Source organism: Corythoichthys intestinalis, chromosome 16, assembly GCF_030265065.1.
Source record: "Corythoichthys intestinalis isolate RoL2023-P3 chromosome 16, ASM3026506v1, whole genome shotgun sequence".
Classification (NCBI taxonomy): domain Eukaryota; kingdom Metazoa; phylum Chordata; class Actinopteri; order Syngnathiformes; family Syngnathidae; genus Corythoichthys; species Corythoichthys intestinalis.
In genome coordinates, this window is record NC_080410.1 from 46252757 (window position 1) to 46274278 (window position 21522).

At 40.5% G+C, this 21522-nt stretch overlaps 1 protein-coding gene across 2 annotated transcripts in view; it reads left to right on the forward strand.

Annotated features, from left to right (window-relative positions):
* The window catches only part of sdk2a (sidekick cell adhesion molecule 2a), a 438915-nt gene that overhangs the window by 296960 nt on the left and 120433 nt on the right, over positions 1 to 21522 (forward strand). For both annotated transcript variants that reach the window (XM_057817593.1, XM_057817594.1), the window contains exons 7-13: positions 4685 to 4796; positions 7709 to 7899; positions 7977 to 8060; positions 11004 to 11198; positions 11285 to 11401; positions 11515 to 11682; positions 17580 to 17682. In XM_057817593.1, coding sequence (XP_057673576.1) covers positions 4685 to 4796; positions 7709 to 7899; positions 7977 to 8060; positions 11004 to 11198; positions 11285 to 11401; positions 11515 to 11682; positions 17580 to 17682 — 970 coding nt within the window. The remainder of the gene's footprint in view (positions 1 to 4684; positions 4797 to 7708; positions 7900 to 7976; positions 8061 to 11003; positions 11199 to 11284; positions 11402 to 11514; positions 11683 to 17579; positions 17683 to 21522) is intronic.

Here is a 21522-nt window from a genome sequence, read left to right on the forward strand (position 1 = left end):
TAAACGTGGGAGAATTAGTAGTTGTGAGACGTTTATGCTGTATTCACAATGCAATGCAAATTGCTATTTGTGCTCCACACATGTTTTGGTAAGTTTTCTTTCTTTTAGTGGCAGTTATGTGTCTCTTGTTGTATTTTGGGTAAGATATGTACAGGTACAGTATATGTTATACAGTAAAGGCGAGTGGACACAGGCGTTCTTTGGACCGCGCCGTTTATTGGCATAAGCTTCGGCAACTCCTTCACAACAAACATAAGTATCGTTTAGTGAAAGCACAACAAAAATAATATTCCTATCTCTCAAAAAAATAATAATGTTCATAAAAAGAAAAGCACTTCAGTCTATAGTAATAAGGCCCTATTCTGACACACAGTTAAACAACAATGCAAAATGAACTGGCATTCCATGTCAAAATAGCTATGCAAAATACACGTAAAACTTTTCACACTATTTTTAGTATTGTTATTTTTATTCTTATTATATTAACTCTACTTTTGATTGAAAATTTTACAAATTTTATTAAGACGAAAACATGAAGAGGGGTTTTAATATAAAATTACGATAACTTGTAACTATAACATTTGTCGTTTAAGAACTACAAGTCTTTCTATCTGTGGATCACTTTAACAGAAAGAATGTTAATAATGCCATTTGTGGATTTATTGTTACAATAAACAAATACAGTACTGATGTACAGTATGTTGTATGTATATATCCGTCATGTGTCTTATCTTTCCATTCCAACAATAATTTACATAAAAATCTGGCATATTTTAGAGATGGTTTGAATTGTGATTAATTGTGATTAATTACAATTAATTAATTTTTAAGCTGTAATTAACTCGATTAAAAATTTTTAATCGTTTGACAGCCCTAGTATGTATATATATATATATATATATATATATATATTTATTTCTGTCTCCATCCATGTACCCGTTTATAATGCGCACCATGATTTTAAAAGTTGATTATAGGGGAAAAAAGTGCGCGTGATATTTGGGAAATTACGGTATATGTTTTAAAATGCTTCTATCGGCCAATGTTATTGGTTAACCGATGAGACAACTCTAATCTATTCATTTTTATTTCATTTTAAGAAATATGATGGCGGAACGCCGATCCGGTGCGTTCCGGCTCACTTTCACCCCAGACTATTAGTGTTTTTATGTGGTCTTTTACTACCTTTCCATTGTCTCCAATGGTAAAAGCTACACTCAAACTTTCTTTTTTAACACAAAAAAATAATGAAAGTTGATTCTTTCAATTTGTATAGTCGTTATGCGTATGATCATAAAACAAAATCCGTCAAAATGCTCTAAAACGGTTGGAGTTTTGATTGTGTTTTTGTTCACTGAAGCTGTACAAATCAACTGCAAACTGTTTGATTTTCAGTTCCAAACAATCCTGATGACTTGACATGAAGTAGCTCCCTCTATGGATTGATTGGCTTGAATCGTGAATGCTTATTAATAGTGAAGGAGTATGCTTACGAGGGGTGGGTTAAGTAGGATGCTGAAAAGCTTCAGTAGTACAAAATAACCTAATTAGCCCACTTGGATCAATCAAGTTGTGGAGCACCTCTCCACTGCTCTTACGTTAAATAAGTCAAGCTCATTTAAAGAGACAGCTCAGCTCGTTTGCCGCCAAGTTTACAAGAAGTGCAATTTATTTGCGGAAATTCCTGCTGGATGGGATCCACATCGCGCATTTGGCAGAACTTCAAATTCTTCATGGAAATTCCGATTGAACGGGCTCAGCGCGGGTGTCTGTCAAACTTCATTTGGTCGGCTTGTAATGTTATTTCATGAGATACGTTGACTGCAATACCTGTTTAATGCATTCGGATAGGAGATGTGATGGTGAATGGATAAGTTCCAGTGCCGTTGACGGCGATAGGCGTTGTAGAGATACAGTGGTACCTCCACTTACGAACGTCTCTACATAGAGTATAGATTTTCAGATTAAGACACGCCTCGACGGGAAAATGTTGCCTCTTGTTACGAAATAAATTTAATGATACGAAAGGCAAAAATACAGTATGGCTGGTAATTGCAGCTCCCAGAGTTTACTCAACGTAACATACTTATAGCTGCTCTGCCATTGGCTATTGCCTAGCATTTGTGGCATTCAATTGGCTTAGAGGTATGCCGACAGCTTTATGTGATTGTATTAACTTCAATTCTTTATTCTTGGTTTTTACATTATGCACAACTTTGATTTTATGTGTATTGTAACAAGTTTTCGTGAAATGTTTTGATGCATATTTACAGTGGGGCAAATAAGTATTTAGTCAACCACCAATTGTTTTCCTACTTGAAAAGATTAGAGAGGCCTGTAATTGTCAACATAGGTAAACCTCAACCATGAGAGACAGAATGTGGAAGAAAAAAAACTGAAAATCACATTGTTTGATTTTTAAAGGATTTATTTCCAAATTAGAGTGGAAAATAAGTATTTGGTCACCTACAAACAAGCAAGATTTCTGGCTGTCAAAGAGGTCTAACTTCTTCTAACGAGGTCTAACGAGGCTCCGCTCATTACCTGTATTAACGGCACCTGTTTTAACTCATTATCGGTATAAAAGACAGCTGTCCACAACTTGAGTCAGTCACACTCCAAACTCCACTATGGCCTAGACCAAAGAGCTGTCAAAGGACACCAGAGACAAAATTGTAGACCTGAACCAGGCTGGGAAGACTGAATCTGCAATATGTAAAACGCCTGGTGTAAAGAAATCAACTGTGGGAGCAATTATTAGAAAATAGAAGACATAAAGGACCACTGATAATCTCCCTCATTCTGGGGGTCCATGCAAGATCTCACCCCGTGGCGTCAAAATGATAACAAGAACGGTGAGCAAAAATCCCAGAACCACACGGGTGGACATAGTGAATGACCTACAGAGAGCTGAGACCACAGTAACAAAGGCTACTATCAGTAACACAATGCGCCGCCAGGGACTCAAATCCTGCACTGCCAGACGTGTCCCCCTGCTGAAGAAAGTACACGTCCAGGCCCTGTCTGCGGTTCGCTAGAGAGTATCTGGATGATCCAGAAGAGGACTGGGAGAATGTGTTATGGTCAGATGAAACCAAACTAGAACTTTTTGGTAGAAACACACGTTCTCGTGTTTGGAGGAGAAAGAATACTCAATTGCAGCCGAAGAACAGCATACCCACTGTGAAGCAAGGGGGTTGGAAACATCATGCTTTGGGGTTGTTTTTCTGCAAAGGGACCAGGACGACTGATCTGTGTAAGGGAAAGAATGAATGGGGCCATGTATCGAGAGATTTTGAGTGAAAATCTCCTTCCATCAGCAAGGGCATTGAAGATGAGACGTGGCTGGGTCTTTCAGCATGACAATTATCCCAAACACACAGCCAGGGCAACAAAGGAGTGGCTTCGTAAGAAGCATTTCAAGATCCTGGAGTGGCCTAGCCAGTCTCCAGATCTCAACCTCATAGAAAATCTGTGGAGGGAGTTGAAAGTCCATGTTGCCCAACGACAGCCATAAAACATCACTGCTCTAGAGGAGATCTGCATGGAGGAATGGGCCAAAATACCAGCAACAGTGTGTGAAAAGCTTGTGAAGAGTTACAGAAAACGTTTGGCCTCCGTTATTGCCAACAAAGGGTACATAACAAAGTATTGAGTTGAACTTTTGGTATTGACCAAATACTTATTTTCCACCTTGATTTGCAAATAAATTCTTTAAAAATCAAACAATGTGATTTTCTGTTTTTTTTTTTTCACATTCTGTCTCTCATGGTTGAGGTTTACTCATGTTGACAATTACAGGCCTTTCTAATATTTTCAAGTGGGAGAACTTGCACAATTAGTGGTTGACTAAATACTTATTTGCCCCACTGTATACATGAAACATTTTTTTTTTTTTTTTTTCGGTTAATATGGCTCTTTCAACATTTTTGGTCTCCGACCACTGGACTACGAGATGTAAGTCGTACTATTGCTACGAGAAAAAAAAGTTGAGTTATTACGTAGGGTAACGTAGCTGTAATCAGCAACGCATTCAAAAGTGACATAATTTGCCTGATGACACTTCATTACATCTGTCATAAGCATTGATTAATTCTTATCACAGTATCGTCTCATAATTATGACTGTTTTATCTGTCTTATGAACTCACTGTCATGTAAGGTGTTGGCGAAATGATTTTTTCCTTGACCTAAATTATTTGAGCAATTGTCTTTCACACTAGTTATTTACAGCAGGTGTTATCTTCCCCTTTAACCAAACAACTGGCATGTACTCAGGCCCCTGAACACATGCTTGGTGAAAGGGTGTGGGGGGCACTCTAGGGAGGTGGTAGAAAATGAGACCAGATTGGGAAAGAGATCACTGATTGAGGGCAGCGAATCGATGGTCGGTCGGAGGCGCGCTGAAAGGCGCTGAGTGATGGCGCCGCATTTAATCGCCGTGTGTGTTTGTCTCAATTATGCTACATAATGGCTTCCAACACCTGGCTCGGCAGCCGGCGTGAGGGAAACGCCATTTGCGCCCGAAGAAGCCGAGGAGGAAGGAGGGAAAAGTGCAAAGTAAAGACAGGCCTTGTTAATAGCAGTTGGGAATACTGACTAAATGTCAGGCTGCTTGTACGTAGTCACACACATGCACGTTTTAATTTCACCTGCTGAAGGTTTTATTGATTTTGTTTTTTTAGATGTGGGAGGACCCGCCGACCCCATCGCCCCCTCCATTATCGTACCCCCGAAGAACACCAGCGTTACCGTGGGAAGGAATGAGGCCATCTTGGAGTGTGTGGCCAATGCCAGGTATCACTTTGGAAATATTTTCAGCACCTTTTTCTATATAGTGGGGCAAATAAGTATTTAGTCAACCACTGAATATGCAAGTTCTCCCACTTGAAAATATTAGAGAGGCCTATAATTGTCAACATGGGAAAACCTCAACCATGAGAGCCAGAATGTGGGGAAAAAAACCTAGAAAATCACATTGTTTGATTTTTCAAGAATTTATTTGTGAATCACGGTGGAAAATAAGTATTTGGTCAATACCAAAAGTTCAACTCAATACTTTGTTATGTACCCTTTGTTGGCAATAACGGAGGCCAAACGTTTTCTGTAACTCTTCACAAGCTTTTCACACACTGTTGCTGGTATTTTGGCCCATTCCTCCATGCAGATCTCCTCTAGAGCAGTGATGTTTTGGGGCTGTCGTTGGGCAACACGGACTTTCAACTCACTCCACAGATTTTCTATGGGGTTGAGATCTGGAGACTGGCTCGGCCACTCCAGGACCTTGAAATGCTTCTTACAAAGCCTACTCCTTTGTTGCCTTGGCTGTGCGTTTGAGATCTTTGTCATGCTGAAAGACCCAACCACGTCTCATCTGCAATGCCCTTGCTGATGGAAGGAGATTTGCACTCAAAATCTCTCGATACATGGCCCTAGTCATTCTTTCCTTTACATAGATCAGTCGTCCTGGTCCCTTTGCTGGAAAAACAGCCCCAAAGCATGATGTTTCCACCCCCATGCTTCACAGTGGGTATGGTGTTCTTCTGGTGCAATTCATTATTCTTTCTCCTCCAAACACTAGAACCTGTGTTTCTACCAAGAAGTTCTATTTTGGTTTCATCTGACTATTACACATTCTCCCAGTCCTCTTCTGGATCATCCAAATGCTCTCTAGCAAACCGCAGACGGGCCTGGACGTGTACTTTTTCTTCAGCAGGGGCACATGTCTGGCAGTGCAGGATTTGAGTCCCTGGTGGCGCATTGTGTTACTGATAGTACCCTTTGTTACTGTGGTCCCAGCTCTCTGTAGGTCATTCACTAGGTCCCCCTGTGTGGTTCTGGGATTTTTGTTCACCGTTCTTGTTATCATTTTGACGCCTCGGGGTGAGATCTTGCATGGAGCCCCAGATCTAGGGAGATTATCAGTGGACTTGTATGTCTCCCATTTTCTAACAATTGCTCCGACAGTTGATTTCTTTACACCAAGCGTTTTACCTATTGCAGATTCAGTCTTCCCAGCCTTGTCTAGGTCTACAATTTTGTCTCTGGTGTCCTTCGACAGCTCTTTGATCTTGGCCATGGTGGAGTTTAGAGTGTCAGGTACGCGGGGCAGGCAGGTGGTGTGTGGACCCAAGTGCAGGGAAAGGGAAGTGAGGCAAAAAGGTGGTGCAAAAATGATTTAATTCAAGCAAACAAAAAACAAAGTACAAAACAAAGGCTGTGGTGATCAAAAAAACTCTTAACAAACAAAGGTCAGGTTAACTAATAAACTTACTTTCCAAGCAGGATGAGGAACATGAGGAACTGGGGAAAAATGCTGACATGAACGTGGCGATTGACCTTGACAATACATAGACGCTGACATTTGCCACGTTTACATGGAGCCAAATATTCCAATTACAATCGGAATATTTGTTCAAACTGAATAAATGCGTTCCATATAAACACCTCATTCGGAATGAACAGGCCCAAACCGAATGGAATTTCATTCCGATTCACAGGGGTGGAATATTCCTTTTTCCAAACCGATTAGGAGTAAAATTATATCATGTAAACAGGGAAGCGGAATGGTGTCTGCTTGCGTTCTTTCTGCGCATGCTCCGTACTGACGTGGTGACGTCACTTTGTGACGTAAGTAACGTCACTTGCAACATGGCTTCCAAGCACACGCACAGCGCACCCACACAACTTTTTAAATGAACGGCGTGTCATTCTGAAGTTTTGTTTCCACTCGAAAAGTTAAAACAGCAGCTGATCTGACGATCGATCTCCATGTTTTGCAACGTGACGCTTTGTTTTGATTAATCTGCGCATGTCAGACGGCAGTTGTCAAACGTCCTTTCGGAATAAAGGCAGACACATGTAAACGCTGGATCGGAATAGATGAAGTGACATGTCAACAGCTGATGTGAAATCTCCATTCGGAATGATTTGAATCGGTATGAATAAAAGTCAGCATGTAAACGTGGCTATTGACAATGACGCAACAAGGACTGAAAAGAAACTGGGTGCTTATATACACACACATGCAGACAAGGGGTAACGAGACAACGAGGAACAGCTGGGTAATACAAGAGGACTCACTATGTGCAGGCACAACAGGTGAAATCAATGGGTAATCACAGAGACGAGTCACACTAGGAGGGAATCAACACAAAACATGGAGTGTGACTGACTGAGATTTTGGACAGGTGTCTTTTATACCGATAATGAGTTAAAACAGGTGCCATTAATACAGGTAACAAGTGGAGCCTCGTTAGACCTTGTTAGAAGAAGTTAGACCTCTTTGACAGCAAGAAATCTTGCTTGTTTGTAGGTGGCAAAATACTTATTTTCCAATCTGATTTGGAAATTCTTCAAAATCAAACAATGTGATTTTCTGTTTTTTTTTCACATTCTGTCTTTCATGGTTGAGGTTTACCCATTTTGACTATTACAGGCCTCTGTAATATTTTCAAGTGGGAGAACTTGCACAATTAGTGGTTGACTAAATACTTATATGCCCCACTGTAAATGAATATGAAGCCCTTTTGTTTAATGTAACAAAAACCCTGTCGTGGGTCACTTATTTTGTTACATTTGCATTAAAGCTAGCATCTGTTCCATCTCAGTATTATCTGTATTGAAAGACTCGGAAAAGACAGATGCAACCCATAAAACTGTATTCAAACGGCAAAAAGTTGTTCATTGTGAATTTGCAATTCCCTCAGGCCGTTAGTCAAGATGAGCATCACATGGCGTAAAGACGGCGCCGTGGTTCACGCCGGAATCCGAGATTTTGGCCGGCGACTCGTCATCAGCCAGCCGACGCTCAGCGACGGCGGCTACTACGAATGCGAGGCGGCGCTCCGCAGCAGCAGCGTGCGCTCGGTCACTGCCGGCGCCTTCTTGCACGTGCTCGGTACGTCCGACGCCATTTCATCGGAATTTCAGGTCCTCTGAAGAATAACAATGCCCAAATGCTCGTTTTTATTTTAGAATATCCTCTCTTTGTGAAAGAACCACCGGGTCACATCACTGCCGAGATGGAGAAAGTGGTGGATATTCCCTGCCAGGCTCGAGGTTTGTGCTCTTTCCATCCATGTAATTTTGAGGACTATAAACCGTTACATTTTTACGCGTTGACCCCTGCGGTTTATAGTCCTGTGCGGTTTACGTGCGGATTTTTACAGACTGGTGAGCTACTTGTCTTTTGGTGTAAATATCTCATAATAGAATGTGCACAACTGCAGCTTATAGGTAGAGGTCACCACTATGAAGTTGGCCCCCCATCAGACACAAATTTATATGAAATGATGTAAATCGTTTGAGTCAAGTTTGTGCTTGTTTGTGCTGTAAAAAGCTTTGTTTGTGCTGCTATCGTTTTAAGATATTAAAAATTCTTTTTTTAGGTCAATCTGAGGTTAACCATCACCCCATTTTGATTGAAAATGGCTAAAAATGGCGTCATTCGTTTATGCAATGCTGTTAAAAATGTTGTCTTTGCTGCTATCGTTTTAAAGATAATGAGATATTAATATTGAGTGATGATGTCACTCGCAGCTTTTCCGTATATAACTCCCACGGCTGATGGACCGTACCAACTCGCTCAATAACAGAGGGGTGTCCCAACAACTAGCGCCAAAGTAGCACAAACAAATTGCACGTCTATTTTGCAGTAAATGGGGGGGTTTGAGATGTTAATTTTGCGCGACGATGTGCGGGGGTGCGGGAAGTGGGGTACTGAGGGTGCTGCAGCACCCCCTGGTGTTGGGGAGGAAAAAGGTGCTTTGGTAGATTCTTTGATTTGTTTGGTAGATTTTTTTATATATAATTAAAACATTTAAACTATAGAGTATCTAAGTCTAGGTATTAAACATACTGTATATGTTGAATTTTTTTTTTTTTTTTTTTGATAACATGGTCACCACCCGACACCTTGCTTGCTATCGGGTCACGTTGCATAAGGCGAAAAGTGAAAAGTTAACTGTTGACAGAGAAAATTCCTGAAAGTTTCTTCAAACTGTGAAAAATTGTACATTTATTTTTTTTTTCAAGCGCAATAAATGCATTTAAAAATTAATTTTAATACATGAGCTAAGCAACAAATGATATAAAAAAAAAATAAAAATTGTTAAATCCATAAATGAGGATCTAAATACAGCAGAAGAACAATTGGCTAATTTGCAAAGCAAAAGTCCCCTATCTTAAATGCTATAAAATGCTAACATTTTTTTTTTTTTAAACGAATCGTTCAAACACATTTTTCCGGAAAAACAAAAAACAAAACAAAAAAACTGCTAAATATACTTCTAAACAAAAAAAGAATGCAAAGACAATCATACTAGCTAAGAAAAAAACATACCTTATGTTTGTCTCAACAGGGAGCAGCTGGATTTAGCCATATTAGACAAGTTATGGCATATTATCCATTGCCACTAGAGGGCAGTTTATCCACCCAAATCAATAAAACTAAATGCAACACTTTCAAAACAAACTATTACAATGTCACTCTAATTAAACGAATCCTCGAAGCAGGAAAACTACGCCAGCTTAAATGCTATAAAATGTTTTGGACAATGCTCTTAGCAAATGGTTCAAACACATATTCTCACACAAAACAGCTAAATAAAACTATGAACTAAATTACGAATGCATTTAAAAAAAACATTAGCTCAAACAAAAACTTGCTTTATGTTGGTCTTACCAGGGAGCAGCTCTGTTCAACCAATGTAAAATGGGTTATTTCATATTCGCTGTTGCCACTAGAGGGCAGTGTATCCACCCAAATCAATGAAACTAATTGCAAACACTTTCAAGACAAACTAGAGCTGTCCCGATCGATCGGGTCCGATCACGTCATTTTCAAAGTATTGGAATCAGCAAAAAAATATCGGCCATGCCTTATTTAATTTTTTTTTAATTAAATCTTTTTCTAATTGTATTTAATTTTACAGACATAATATGTTACAATTATCCAGAGTCTTTAGTTTAGGCTTAAGGTAGGGTTATCAAATTTATCCCAATAACAGCGGTAATTAATTTTTTAAAAAATGTATCACGTTAAAATATTTAACGCAATTAATGCATGCGCAACACGACCCACTCACGCATTGTCGCGTTCCATCTGTAATGGCGCCGTTTTGCCAATATAGAGAGCTAAAAGGCAGCGTAAAAGGAGTTGAGTGAATTTTAGCAGCTTTAAGAGCCTTATTTTAAATGGCTAAAGCCTTACAATCCCTTAAGGCTTAACACCTTATGTTATTTCCGAACGCAGAGAAGATATATCAATTGGTAGCACTACGCACAGTCGTGGTTTCACTTGTCATGGTTCCACTTCCCATCATGCATTGGGCATGGCCTTCAGTATCATTTACTGAAAGCTCAACAAATACACTACATGGCAATATTTAGTCACAATATACAAAGTCACAGGTCTTTCTATCCGTGGATCCCTCTCACAGAAAGAATGTTAATAATGTAAATGCCATCTTGAGGATTTATTGTCATAATAAACAAATACATTACTTATGTACTGTATGTTGAATGTATATATCCGTCCGAGTTTGATTCATTTTTTTCTTAATGCATTGCCAAAATGTATATGATCGGGAAAAATTATCGGGAATGATTGGAATTGAATCGGGAGCAAAAAAAAGCAATCGGATCGGGAAATATCGGGATCGGCAGATACTCAAACTAAAACGATCGGGATCGTATCGGGAGCAAAAAAACATGATTGGAACAACCCTAAGACAAACCATTCCAAAGCCACTTTATTTAAACAAATACTCGAAGCAGCAAAATTTAATTAGAATATTTTTTTGTAATCAAATTACCCGAGGTAATCGATTAATCGTTGCAGCACTAATCAACATGAAATACTTTAAATTGCCATAGTCACTTGCCCTATAAAGGCTTAAGACACTTTATCAAGTTTCGGGAGAACTTTTTTCAAGGCCCTGTGGAAACCCTGTTCCAGTCAAATAAGAAAAAAAAAAAGTTATATTTTATGTTTCCGTGAAGGAACGCCTCAGCCGGACATCGTGTGGTACAAAGACGCCGCCGCCATCAGCACGGTGAAAATCCCCCGCTACAAAATTCTGGTGGGAGGCAGTCTACAGATCAACGGACTACTCCCTGATGACACCGGAATGTTCCAATGCTTCGCCCGCAATCTGGCCGGAGAAATCCAGACTAACACGTACCTGGCTGTCACGAGTCAGTACATGAAAAATTGATTTGATTTCCTTATTTCCATCATCACCTCTCGCTTACCTCATTTTTCACTTGTGTGCGCGTGTCAGGCATCGCTCCCAACATCACCGCGGGCCCAACTGACAGCGCAGTGATTGACAGCATGTCAGTCATCCTGCACTGCGAGACGTCCGGAGCGCCGCGGCCGGCCATCACCTGGCAGAAAGGTTTGACAGTTCCGCTCAATTTAATTCGTTGTCGCCTATTGACAGCCATCGACGTCATTTGAACTAAGGTTGGCAGTGATTGATTATTTATAAATTCTAACTGCTTTTTGCAGGCGAGCGCGTGCTAGCTAGTGGCTCCGTACAGCTACCCAGGTTCACGCTTCTGGAGTCGGGCAGCCTGCTAATCAGTCCGTCCCACCTATCTGACGCGGGGACGTACACCTGCATGGCTAGCAACTCCAGAGGCATCGATGAAGCTTCTGCCGACCTGGTGGTGTGGGGTGAGTGCCATGTCTTTTTGTGTCCGAAAACAAGTTTTGTGTGTCAATGAGTAAAACCGAGTCTACAGTCTTTGTTTTTTCCACCAAACGTCCTCCAAATACAAGCCTGAACTCTCTCAGATACACCCACTGACTTCTTAAAGTGCATGTGACACGAAAAAGCATGCTTATTTCATTTCAATTTCAGTTCAATTCATTTTATGCTCCTGAATGATATGGACCGCTTGGATGCGTGTGGAAGCGATCGCTATATTTATTTAGTTTTTTTCATCCCGCACCATTAAAATGAGTGACTTCCGGCTTCGGTCTTGCATTTAGGAGGAGGGCGCTGTGACGTGTACGATAGAAGGCGTCCTCTTCACTATACAGCGTACTGTTGCGTATGAGGATGAAGGATTCAGCTGATTTTGCGGATTAATACGTTTATTTATCGCATCACGCCAGCCAAACGGCTGCAGAAAAATCATTCTGTATGAGGGAGAGGCGTATGCGCCTTTTTGGAGTTTCAAAAGGTTCCCATTCACCGTGGATATTGGCTAAACAAGCCCGACTACTGTGGGACCATTGGGCTTACGGGGAAGTGAGTAAACATCTTGTTTAGTATTATATCAAATAGTAAAACAGCTATTACAAAGTAAACACTACAAACTTTCTTTAAATAAAGGACTACTTACGTTTGATCATTGATAGGCATGTGAAAAGCTCTCCTCATGCACATTAGCAGCACGTTAGCTGCACAACAACTGCAGCCACCCTCCTCCGGGGAACAAACTGTAAATTGCTCTCGGCCGGGCGGTTTGCGGGTCCATGAAGACAATCGACATGTCAAATAATCCGGGCTAGTTATGTGTGATTTTCTGGCAAAATTACTCCATAATGGTCAAAAATGTCGACTTCACCTTGACTGTCGCACCTCCCGAACGATGTTTTATGACACCTAAATCGGACATATGTCATTTCCCTTCCCCGGCTTCGGAGAATGTAAACAAACCAAAAGGCGTGACAGCTAGCCGACATGCTAACCCGAACCGAGTGATGTTTCAAAGTCTTCGAAGCTGTCGTCCTGAATAAATACATTTTTATTATTTCATATTCCATTTAGCACAAGACTGTTATTTGTCATGACCATGCCATTTATTTAGCAATTGGGGAAAATACTTGGATAAAAAGAATATCCTGTAAAAATATTGAATTGTGTCTGATGCACGTTTTCCTCGTTGTGAATAGTTCCCCCTCGACGGGCTGACTGGTCCTTTTCAAACCATTTTTTATAGCTATTGGGGAAAAATACTTTGATAAAAAAATATCCTGTAAAAACATTGGAGTAGAGAGACTGAAACAATGACATTTTGCGGCTCTCTTCGCCGCGTTTTCCTCGTTCTGAAGAATTCCCCCTCAATGGGCTGAATAGTAAAACTGATGAGCCCAGTCTACCACTGACGTCCAACTACCTGTTGGGGACGCTAAAGCCCTATAATGTAGGCGTGGCTAACCGGCAGATTAAAAGACTAATTTCTCGTCATCTGCGCTTTGCTAAATTGTTGTATATAGTCGAATCGTCTCAAAATATGATTCTAATTCACATAATAATGCCATTTAAGACTTTTTTTCTCCTGTCGTATGCTCTTTAAGCCTTACTTAAATACTCATAATTGTACTGAAATACTCCTAGATGTACGGGAAAACTACCTGAAAAATAATCTAAATACAGTGCTGCTCGAAAGTTTGTGAACCCCACAGCGATGGTCAGATTTTTTGTAAAAAAAACTAAAATAACCTTATTAAATGTTAAGTTATACCCAAATCCACAATACTGACATTCCAAATAATGGACTGAAACAAAAGAAATAGTTATATTGTCATTCTTTATTTAACAAAAGTGGTTGATTTAAGAAAAACTCAGATATCATGTGTGCAAAAGTATGTGAACCCCTTCAGTTAATAGGATATTGCGCCTCCTTTTGCAGAGATTACCTCAACCAAACGGTTTCTGTAGTGACTAATCAGCCTCTCACATCTACTTTGGGGGATTTTTGCCCATTCTTCCTTGCAGAACGCAGTCAGTTGAGAGAGGTTTGATGGGCGTCTGGCATGAACTGCTCGCTTCAGGTCCCGCCACAGCATTTCAATGGGATTTAGGTCAGGACTTTGACTGGGCCAGTCCAGAACACGAATCTTCTTCTTTTTCAGCCATTCCTTGGTTGTATTGCTGGAATGCTTTGGATCATTATCATGTTGCATGATCCACCTTCTGCCAAGCTTTAACTTCAAAACAGATGGCGTCAGGTTATGTTCTAGGATTTGACAATATTCCTCAGAATTCATGATTCCCTGGACTATGTGGAGTTGTCCAGGTCCTGAGGATGAAAAGCAAGCCCAGATCTTGACATTCCCACCTCCATGCTTCACTGTTGGGAGAAGGTTCTTTTGGTGGTATGCAGTGTTGACTTTTCGCCAGACATGGCGGTTTTGGTTGTGACCAAACAGTTCAATTTTGCACCTACATCAGTTGATGAAAACTCTTTTTAATTTAGTCTCGACAACACAACTGTTAAAAAAACAAAAAAAAACTACTGAATTGATTGATTAGGAAATCAGGTTGAAATAATAGAAAATTCCAAAATGTTGAGGGGGTTCACAAACTTTTGAGCAGCACTGTACTTCAAGATGTACCATGATGCACCCTAGAAGTACTGTAAATGCTCATACATGCACCACAATAATTTCTACATTAACTGAAATACTCAAAGTGATTAAAATACTCTTAATGCACCGTAATACTTTCGAAAAGTACACTTATCTAAATACGCCTAGATGTCGCGCGATCCTCCTTAAAAGTAAGGTAAATACTATATAAAGTGAACCAAACCAGAATAAGTGAATTGCGATTAAAATACTTTTGATGTACCATATACTCCCTAAAAGTAATCTAAAAATACTCGTAAATCGACTGAAATGTCCCCTAAAGTCCATCCAGCCATCCGTTATCTACATCTTAATCTGTGGTCGGGTTGCAAGGGCAGCAGCATTAGCATGGAAGCCCCTCTTCCCAGCCACTTCAACCAACTCCTTTGGTGGGATCCCAAGGCGTTCCCATGCCAGCCGAGAGACATGGTCTCTCCAGCGTGTCCTGGGTCGTCCTTGGGGCCTCTAGTCAGTCGGACATGCCTCTGCAGGAAGGCGTCCAGGAGGCATCCAAACCACATGCCCAAGCCTCCTCAGGTGGCTCCTCTCAAGGCGGAGGAGTAGCGGCTCAACCTTGAGTCCCTCCCAGATGACCGAGCTTTTCACCCTCTAAGGGATGAATATGGAAAAACATTGCAATAACATAATGCAAACTGGTTAAACTTGAGACTAGCAGAGATCTGTCATGACAGAACATCGCTTCAATGATATCTGGCGCCATCTAGCGTCGTGAATGGGTATAATGTCTAGACCGTGAATATAGGACGACCCCCACTTTTTCAGTCTTATTTCAATGCAAAAAAACACTAATATTCGGGCCAATACATTAATACTTACTTAAAGTAAGTGGAAAAATCTGACGCATTCATCTTTTAAGTAGCCTTTAACAGAAAAATGATCAGATTAAGACGTTGTACTGTAATTTGCAGTGTGAAAGTTAGTATAAATCAATACAGACTTATTTTGCATTAATTATTTAGCCTGGGGCAAATAAGTATTTAGTCAACCACTAATTGTGCAAGTTCTCCCACTTGAAAATATTAGAGAGGCCTGTAATTGTCAACATGGTTAAAACTCAACCACGAGAGAAAGAATGTGCGAAAAAAAAACAGAAAATCACATTGTTTGATTTTTAAATAATTTATTTGCAAATCATGGTGGAAAATAAGTATTTGGTCAATACCAAAAGTTCATCTCAATACTTTGTTATGTACCCTTTGTTGGCAATAGCGGAGGCCAAATGTTTTCTGTAACTCTTCACAAGCTTATCACACACTGTTGCTGGTATTTTGGGCCATTCCTCCATGCAGATCTCCTCTAGAGCAGTGATGTTTTGGGGCTGTCGTAGGGCAACACGGACTTTCAACTCCCTCCACTGATTTTCTATGGGGTTGAGATCTGGAGACTAGCTAGGCCACTCCAGGACCTTGAAATGCTTCTTACGAAGCCACTCCTTTGTTGCCCTGGCTGTGTGTTTGGGATCAATGTCATGCTGAAAGACCCAGCCACATCTCATCTTCAATGCCCTTGCTGATGGAAGGAGATTTTCACTCAAAATCTCTCGACACATGGCCCCATTCATTCTTTCCTTTACACAGATGAGTCGTCCTGCTCCCTCTGCAGAAAAACAGCCCCAAAGCATGATGTGTCCACCCCCATGCTTCACAGTGGGTATGGTGCAATTCAGTATTATTTTTTCTCCAAACAAGAGAAGCTGTGTTTCTACCAAAAAGTTCTATTTTGGTTTCATCTGACCATAACACAGTCTCCCAGTGCTCTTCTGGATCATCCAAATGCTCTCTAGCGAACCGCTGACGGGCCTGGACGTGTACTTTCTCCAGCAGGGGGGCACGTCTGGCAGTGCAGGATTTGAGTCCCTTGCGGCGCATTGTGTTACTGATAGTTGCCACGTTTGTGTGCCTTCTCAGTTATTTTCCCTTCATTCCAGCACATGAATCAACTAGATGGGCGGGGCTGCACAACACACCTGCGACGCATCAGGAGCACTTATTATTTAAGGACTCCTGTCACCATACACAAGTGTCGGACTATTGCATATGCTTGTTACCTGCCTTGCTTACCGCTGTGTGCTCATCGTCATCCTCGGTGCTTCCCGACATTCTTCGGTCGTGTTCTGGTTTGATCTTATTTGATTTTGTGCTCTTTTTGATTTTGTAGTTGGAATTTTGTACTCTGTTATATTCACGCCATCTTGGGTGCTCTCTTAGTTGTACTTTGTTATACTCGCGTTTTTTAGCGTGCTCTCTCAGTTTTACTTTGCTATACTCACGTTTCCTATCGTGCTCCCTTTGTTGTACTCATTAAATACAAACATTCGCTCTACTGATCTCCTGGTCTGTGTTTTGGATCCACATTAACGGCTTGCCGTCATAGTAATAGTAGCCTTTGTTACTGTGGTCCCAGCTCTCTGTAGGTCATTCACTAGGTCCCCCCGTGTGGTTCTGGGATTTTTGCTCCCCATTCTTATCATTTTGACGCCACGGGCTGAGGAGGGAGTTGAAAGTCCGTGTTGCCCAACGACAGCCCCAAAACATCACTGCTCTAGAGGAGATCTGCATGGAGGAATGGGCAAAAATACCAGCAACAGAGTGTGAAAAGCTTGTGAAGAGTTACAGAAAACGTTTGACCTCCGTTACTGCCAACAGAGGGTACATAACAAAGTATTGAGATGAACTTTTGGTATTGACCAAATACTTATTTTCCACCATGATTTGCAAATAAATTCTTTAAAAATCAAACAATGTGATTTTCAATTTTTTTTTGCACATTCTGTTTCTCATGGTTGAGGTTTACCCATGTTGACAATTACAGGCCTCTCTAATATTTTCAAGTGGGAGAAATTGCACAATTAGTGGTTGACTAAATATTCATTTGCCCCACTGTATATCATCCCTACCAATATTGAGACCAAACCTACACTCTTGTGTTTAAGTCATCACAAAACATGACTTAATATATCATACACTACGGTATGTTGTTCTGCAAACACCGTCAAAACGCATATGTGCTGAATAGCATTTCAATTTTGTCCATACAGTGTATTTGACTATTCCTTTCAATGGGTTGTTTTTGAAAAGAAAGTAAAGTTATCCTGTCTATCAAGTTATAACTTAGACATGTTTGAATGAGGAATGCTATTCAGTCCAAGTCAATAACCTTGTGCTCCAACGCTCTTTCTTGTGTTTGGGCAGCACGTACCCGCATCACCAAGCCGCCGCAGGACCAGAGCGTCATCAAGGGGACCAAAGCGGTCATGGCCTGCGGCGTCACCCACGACCCCAGCGTCAGCGTCAGGTAAGGCGCCGAGCCGTCGCTCCGGCGTGTCAGCCGTGCAAAACAAGCGCGTCTTATCTTAATGAGTTTGTGAAATCAGCGCTCGATCTCATCGCCGCCGATCCGCCCCCCGGTGACCTCCCGTGGGATGTTGCCGTCGTGTTGTCGAGTGGGGGCGCGCCTCGCGGAGCCGGGGCCGCCATCTACGGAGCCCGGTGATTAGAGTGTCTGTCACCTGTGGGCCCGGCGGCATCGATCGTGCGCCGGTGGTAAACACAAGAATATGTAAACAGAGTAATAACTTCAGACGGTGCCTTTAATTAAACGCAACGCTGAGGAGATTAGCTTGAGAGCCCCAACAGTCACAATTAATCACTGCATCGGCCCTCCTGCGTGTGGGGAACGTGCACGTGGGGAAAGGCATGCGTGTGCATGTGTGAATTCGACAGGCACCTCTGTACTGTCACACCTTGAGGAAAATAATAAGCTTAACTTATACATAATTTCTAGAGTTGTCAGCTATTATAGGGTAGCCGATAATATCGGCCGATAAAAGCATTGTAAAATTATATACAATAATATTGACATCGGTTTTGCATGATCGGTTTTGGGCCAATATGCACGTTGCCTTCAAAATGAATGTAGAAGTCTTCTGCCTTTGTACAAGAGCTGGTCACAGCTTAGCACAGCACTTATCCTTATTAGGGCTGCAGCTATTGATTATTTTAGTAGTCCAATAATTAATGAACTAGTTAGTTTGAATAATCGAGTAATCGGATAAGGCAATAAAAATTTAAAGCCTCAAATAGTATAGAAACAAATAAATAAATGAGGATCTAAGTACAACAAAAGAACAATTAGCTAACTTACATAGGAAAAGTCAGCTAGCTTAAATGCTGTAAAATGCTTTTTTTTTTTTTTTTTACGATGCTCTTAACAAATTGTTCAAACACATATTCCCACACAAAACAGCTAAATAAACTAGGGCTGTCAAAATTATCGCGTTAACGGGCCGTAATTAATTTGTAAAATTAATCGCGTTAAAATATTTGACGCAATTAACGCACATGCCACGCTCAGATTAAAATGACAGCAGTCTAATGTCTGCTTGTTACTTGTTTTTTGTTGTTTGGCGCCCTCTGCTGGCGCTTGGGTCCAAATGATTTTATGGTTTGGGGAGTGAGCATGGTGTAATGACATCAACAATGGCGAGCTACAAGTTTATTTTTTGATTTAAAATTTTACAAATTTTAATAAAACGAAAACATTAAGAGGGGTTTTAATATAAAATTTCTATAACTTGTACTAACATTTATCTTTTAAGAACTACAAGTTTTTCTATCCATGGATCGCTTTAAGAGAATGTTAATAATGTTAATGCCATCTTGTTGATTTATTGTTATAATAAACAAATACAGTACTTATGTACCGTATGTTGAATGTATATATTTGTCTTTTGTCTTATTTTCCATTCCAAGAATAATTTACAGAAAAATATGGCATATTTTATAGATGGTTTGAATTGCGATTAATTACGATTAATTAATTTTTAAGCTGTAATTAACTCGATTAAAAATTTTAATCGTTTGACAGCCCTAAAATAAACATATGAACTAAATTACGAATGCATTGAAATAACATTAGCTCAAACGAAAACTTGATTTATGTTGGTCTTAACAGGGAGCAGCTGGATTCAGCCATGTAAAATGAGTTATTTCATATTCGCTGTTGCCACTAGAGAGCAGTGTATTCACCCAAATTAATAAAACAAAATGTGAACACTTTCAAAACAAAACAAAACATTACAATGCCACTTTATTTAAACGAATACCCGAAGCAGCAAAATTTAATTTGAATCTTTTTTTTCTAATGGATTTACTCGAGTTAATCGATTTATCGTCACAGCACTAAATTCTTTATTGACCATTAGATGTCTCCAAACTAAGATGCTTGGGATTTGTTATGTGAGGGGACCATTTGCATTCATGGTGCGAAAATGGCACATTGTTGAAAATTCTATTAGTATTTCTTAAGTGGTATGTTTAAGAGTAAATGCTATGAATAAATAATTTCTTTCATTTTATTGGATTGTTAAAAAACTTGTTTTTGGGTCACCCTGTTGTTGTAGTTATAGTAGCTTTATTCATCCACTAGATGAAAGCTAAGCTAAAGGGAATGTCATGTCATGATTAAACAATACTAGGGTTTGCACCCCTTGTGATTTTGCAAGTTCCCCACTTAGAAAATAGATAGAGGTCTGAAATTTCAATTATAGATGATGATTTCCACTTATAGAGACATAATCTTAAAAAAATAAAGAAATTCAGAACTCACATCGTATTATTTCTCAATAATTGCTTTGTAATTTACTGCTGTTCATTAGTATTTGTACCCCGGGGAAATCAGTGCTCATATTTATTGTAGAAGCCTTTGTTTGCAATTACAGCGATCAGATGCTTTCTGTAGTTCTTCACCAGGTTTTCACATATGGAAACAGGGATTTTGACCCATTCCTCCACACAAATCTTCTCTAGATCTATCAGGTTTCGGGGCTGTTGTTGAGAAACACGAAGTTTCAGCTCCATCCAAAGATTTTCTATTGGATTGAGGTCTGGAGACTGACTACAGGGTGACCCAAAAAAACGTTTACACTGCCATAATACAACTTAAATGCCATGTTTATTCATCTTAGAATTAGAATTTAATCACAAATTATACATTATTGTAAAGAACATGTACAGTACACTCTATTTTTCAATGTGCCCTCCCTTAAGTGTCACAACAGCCTCCAGGCGCCTGCGGAACGCTTGACAGGTCTTCTTTATGTAGGATGCTATCATCTTTTCCCAAGATCTAACAATGGACCTCTCCAAGGCTGCCACAGAAGTTTGTGGCTTCTTACAGGCACTGTCCTCCACAGTTGCCCATATGCTATAATCCAGGGGATTGAGATCTGGACTCTGGGGTGGCCACACACCACCTTGTCATTCAACTTTTTGGTCCGCACAGATCGGCACTTCCAGACCCAGGTTTTCGTGAAGCTGTTCCAGTATCTTTCAGCTTCTTTTTAACTTTGTAGACTGCACATCTGGATATTCTCAGATTTGCTGCAATCTCAGTAGGTGTCAGACCGGCACGCAGCAATTCAGGTACAGCTAAAGTTTTCTTCATTTTCAGCAGAAGCACAAGAATTGTAGAGACGAGAGATTACCAGCTGCATTGAGTGACCTTAATGAATCACTTAAGCATGACAACCTATTTAGATATGTTTCAATGGCTTTTAAACAAGCAGTCAACTGAGTGTAAACTTTTTTTTGGGCCACCCTGTAGGACACTCCAGAAGATACGCAGCCACTCTTTGGTCAGCTTGGCTGTGTGCTTCGGATTATTGTCATGTTGGAAGATCCAGCCACGGCTCATTTCAAGTCTATGACTGAGAGAAGGAGGTTGTGGCTCAAAATCTGACGATAGATTTCACCATTTATCCTCTGCTTTATACAGTTTAGTCGTCCTGTCCCTTTTGCGGAAAAGCAGCCCCAAAACATGAGGTTTCCACCCCCACACTTCACAGTAGAGATGGTGTTCTTGGGATTGTACTCATCCTTCTTTTTCTTCCGCACACGAGTAAAGTTTGCACTAAAAAGTTCCACTTTGGTCTCATCTGACCACATGACTTTCTCCCACGACCCCTCTGCATCATTCAGATGGTCCCTGGAAAACTTGAGGGGCCTTCGCAGGGGAACCTTCTGAGCAGTGCATTATTTCAAACCATTGCACTGTAGTGCTCTACTGACAGTAGCCTTTGAAATTGTGCATCCAGCTCTCTTCAGGTCATTGGCTGGGCTGAGCCCTTACTTTTCT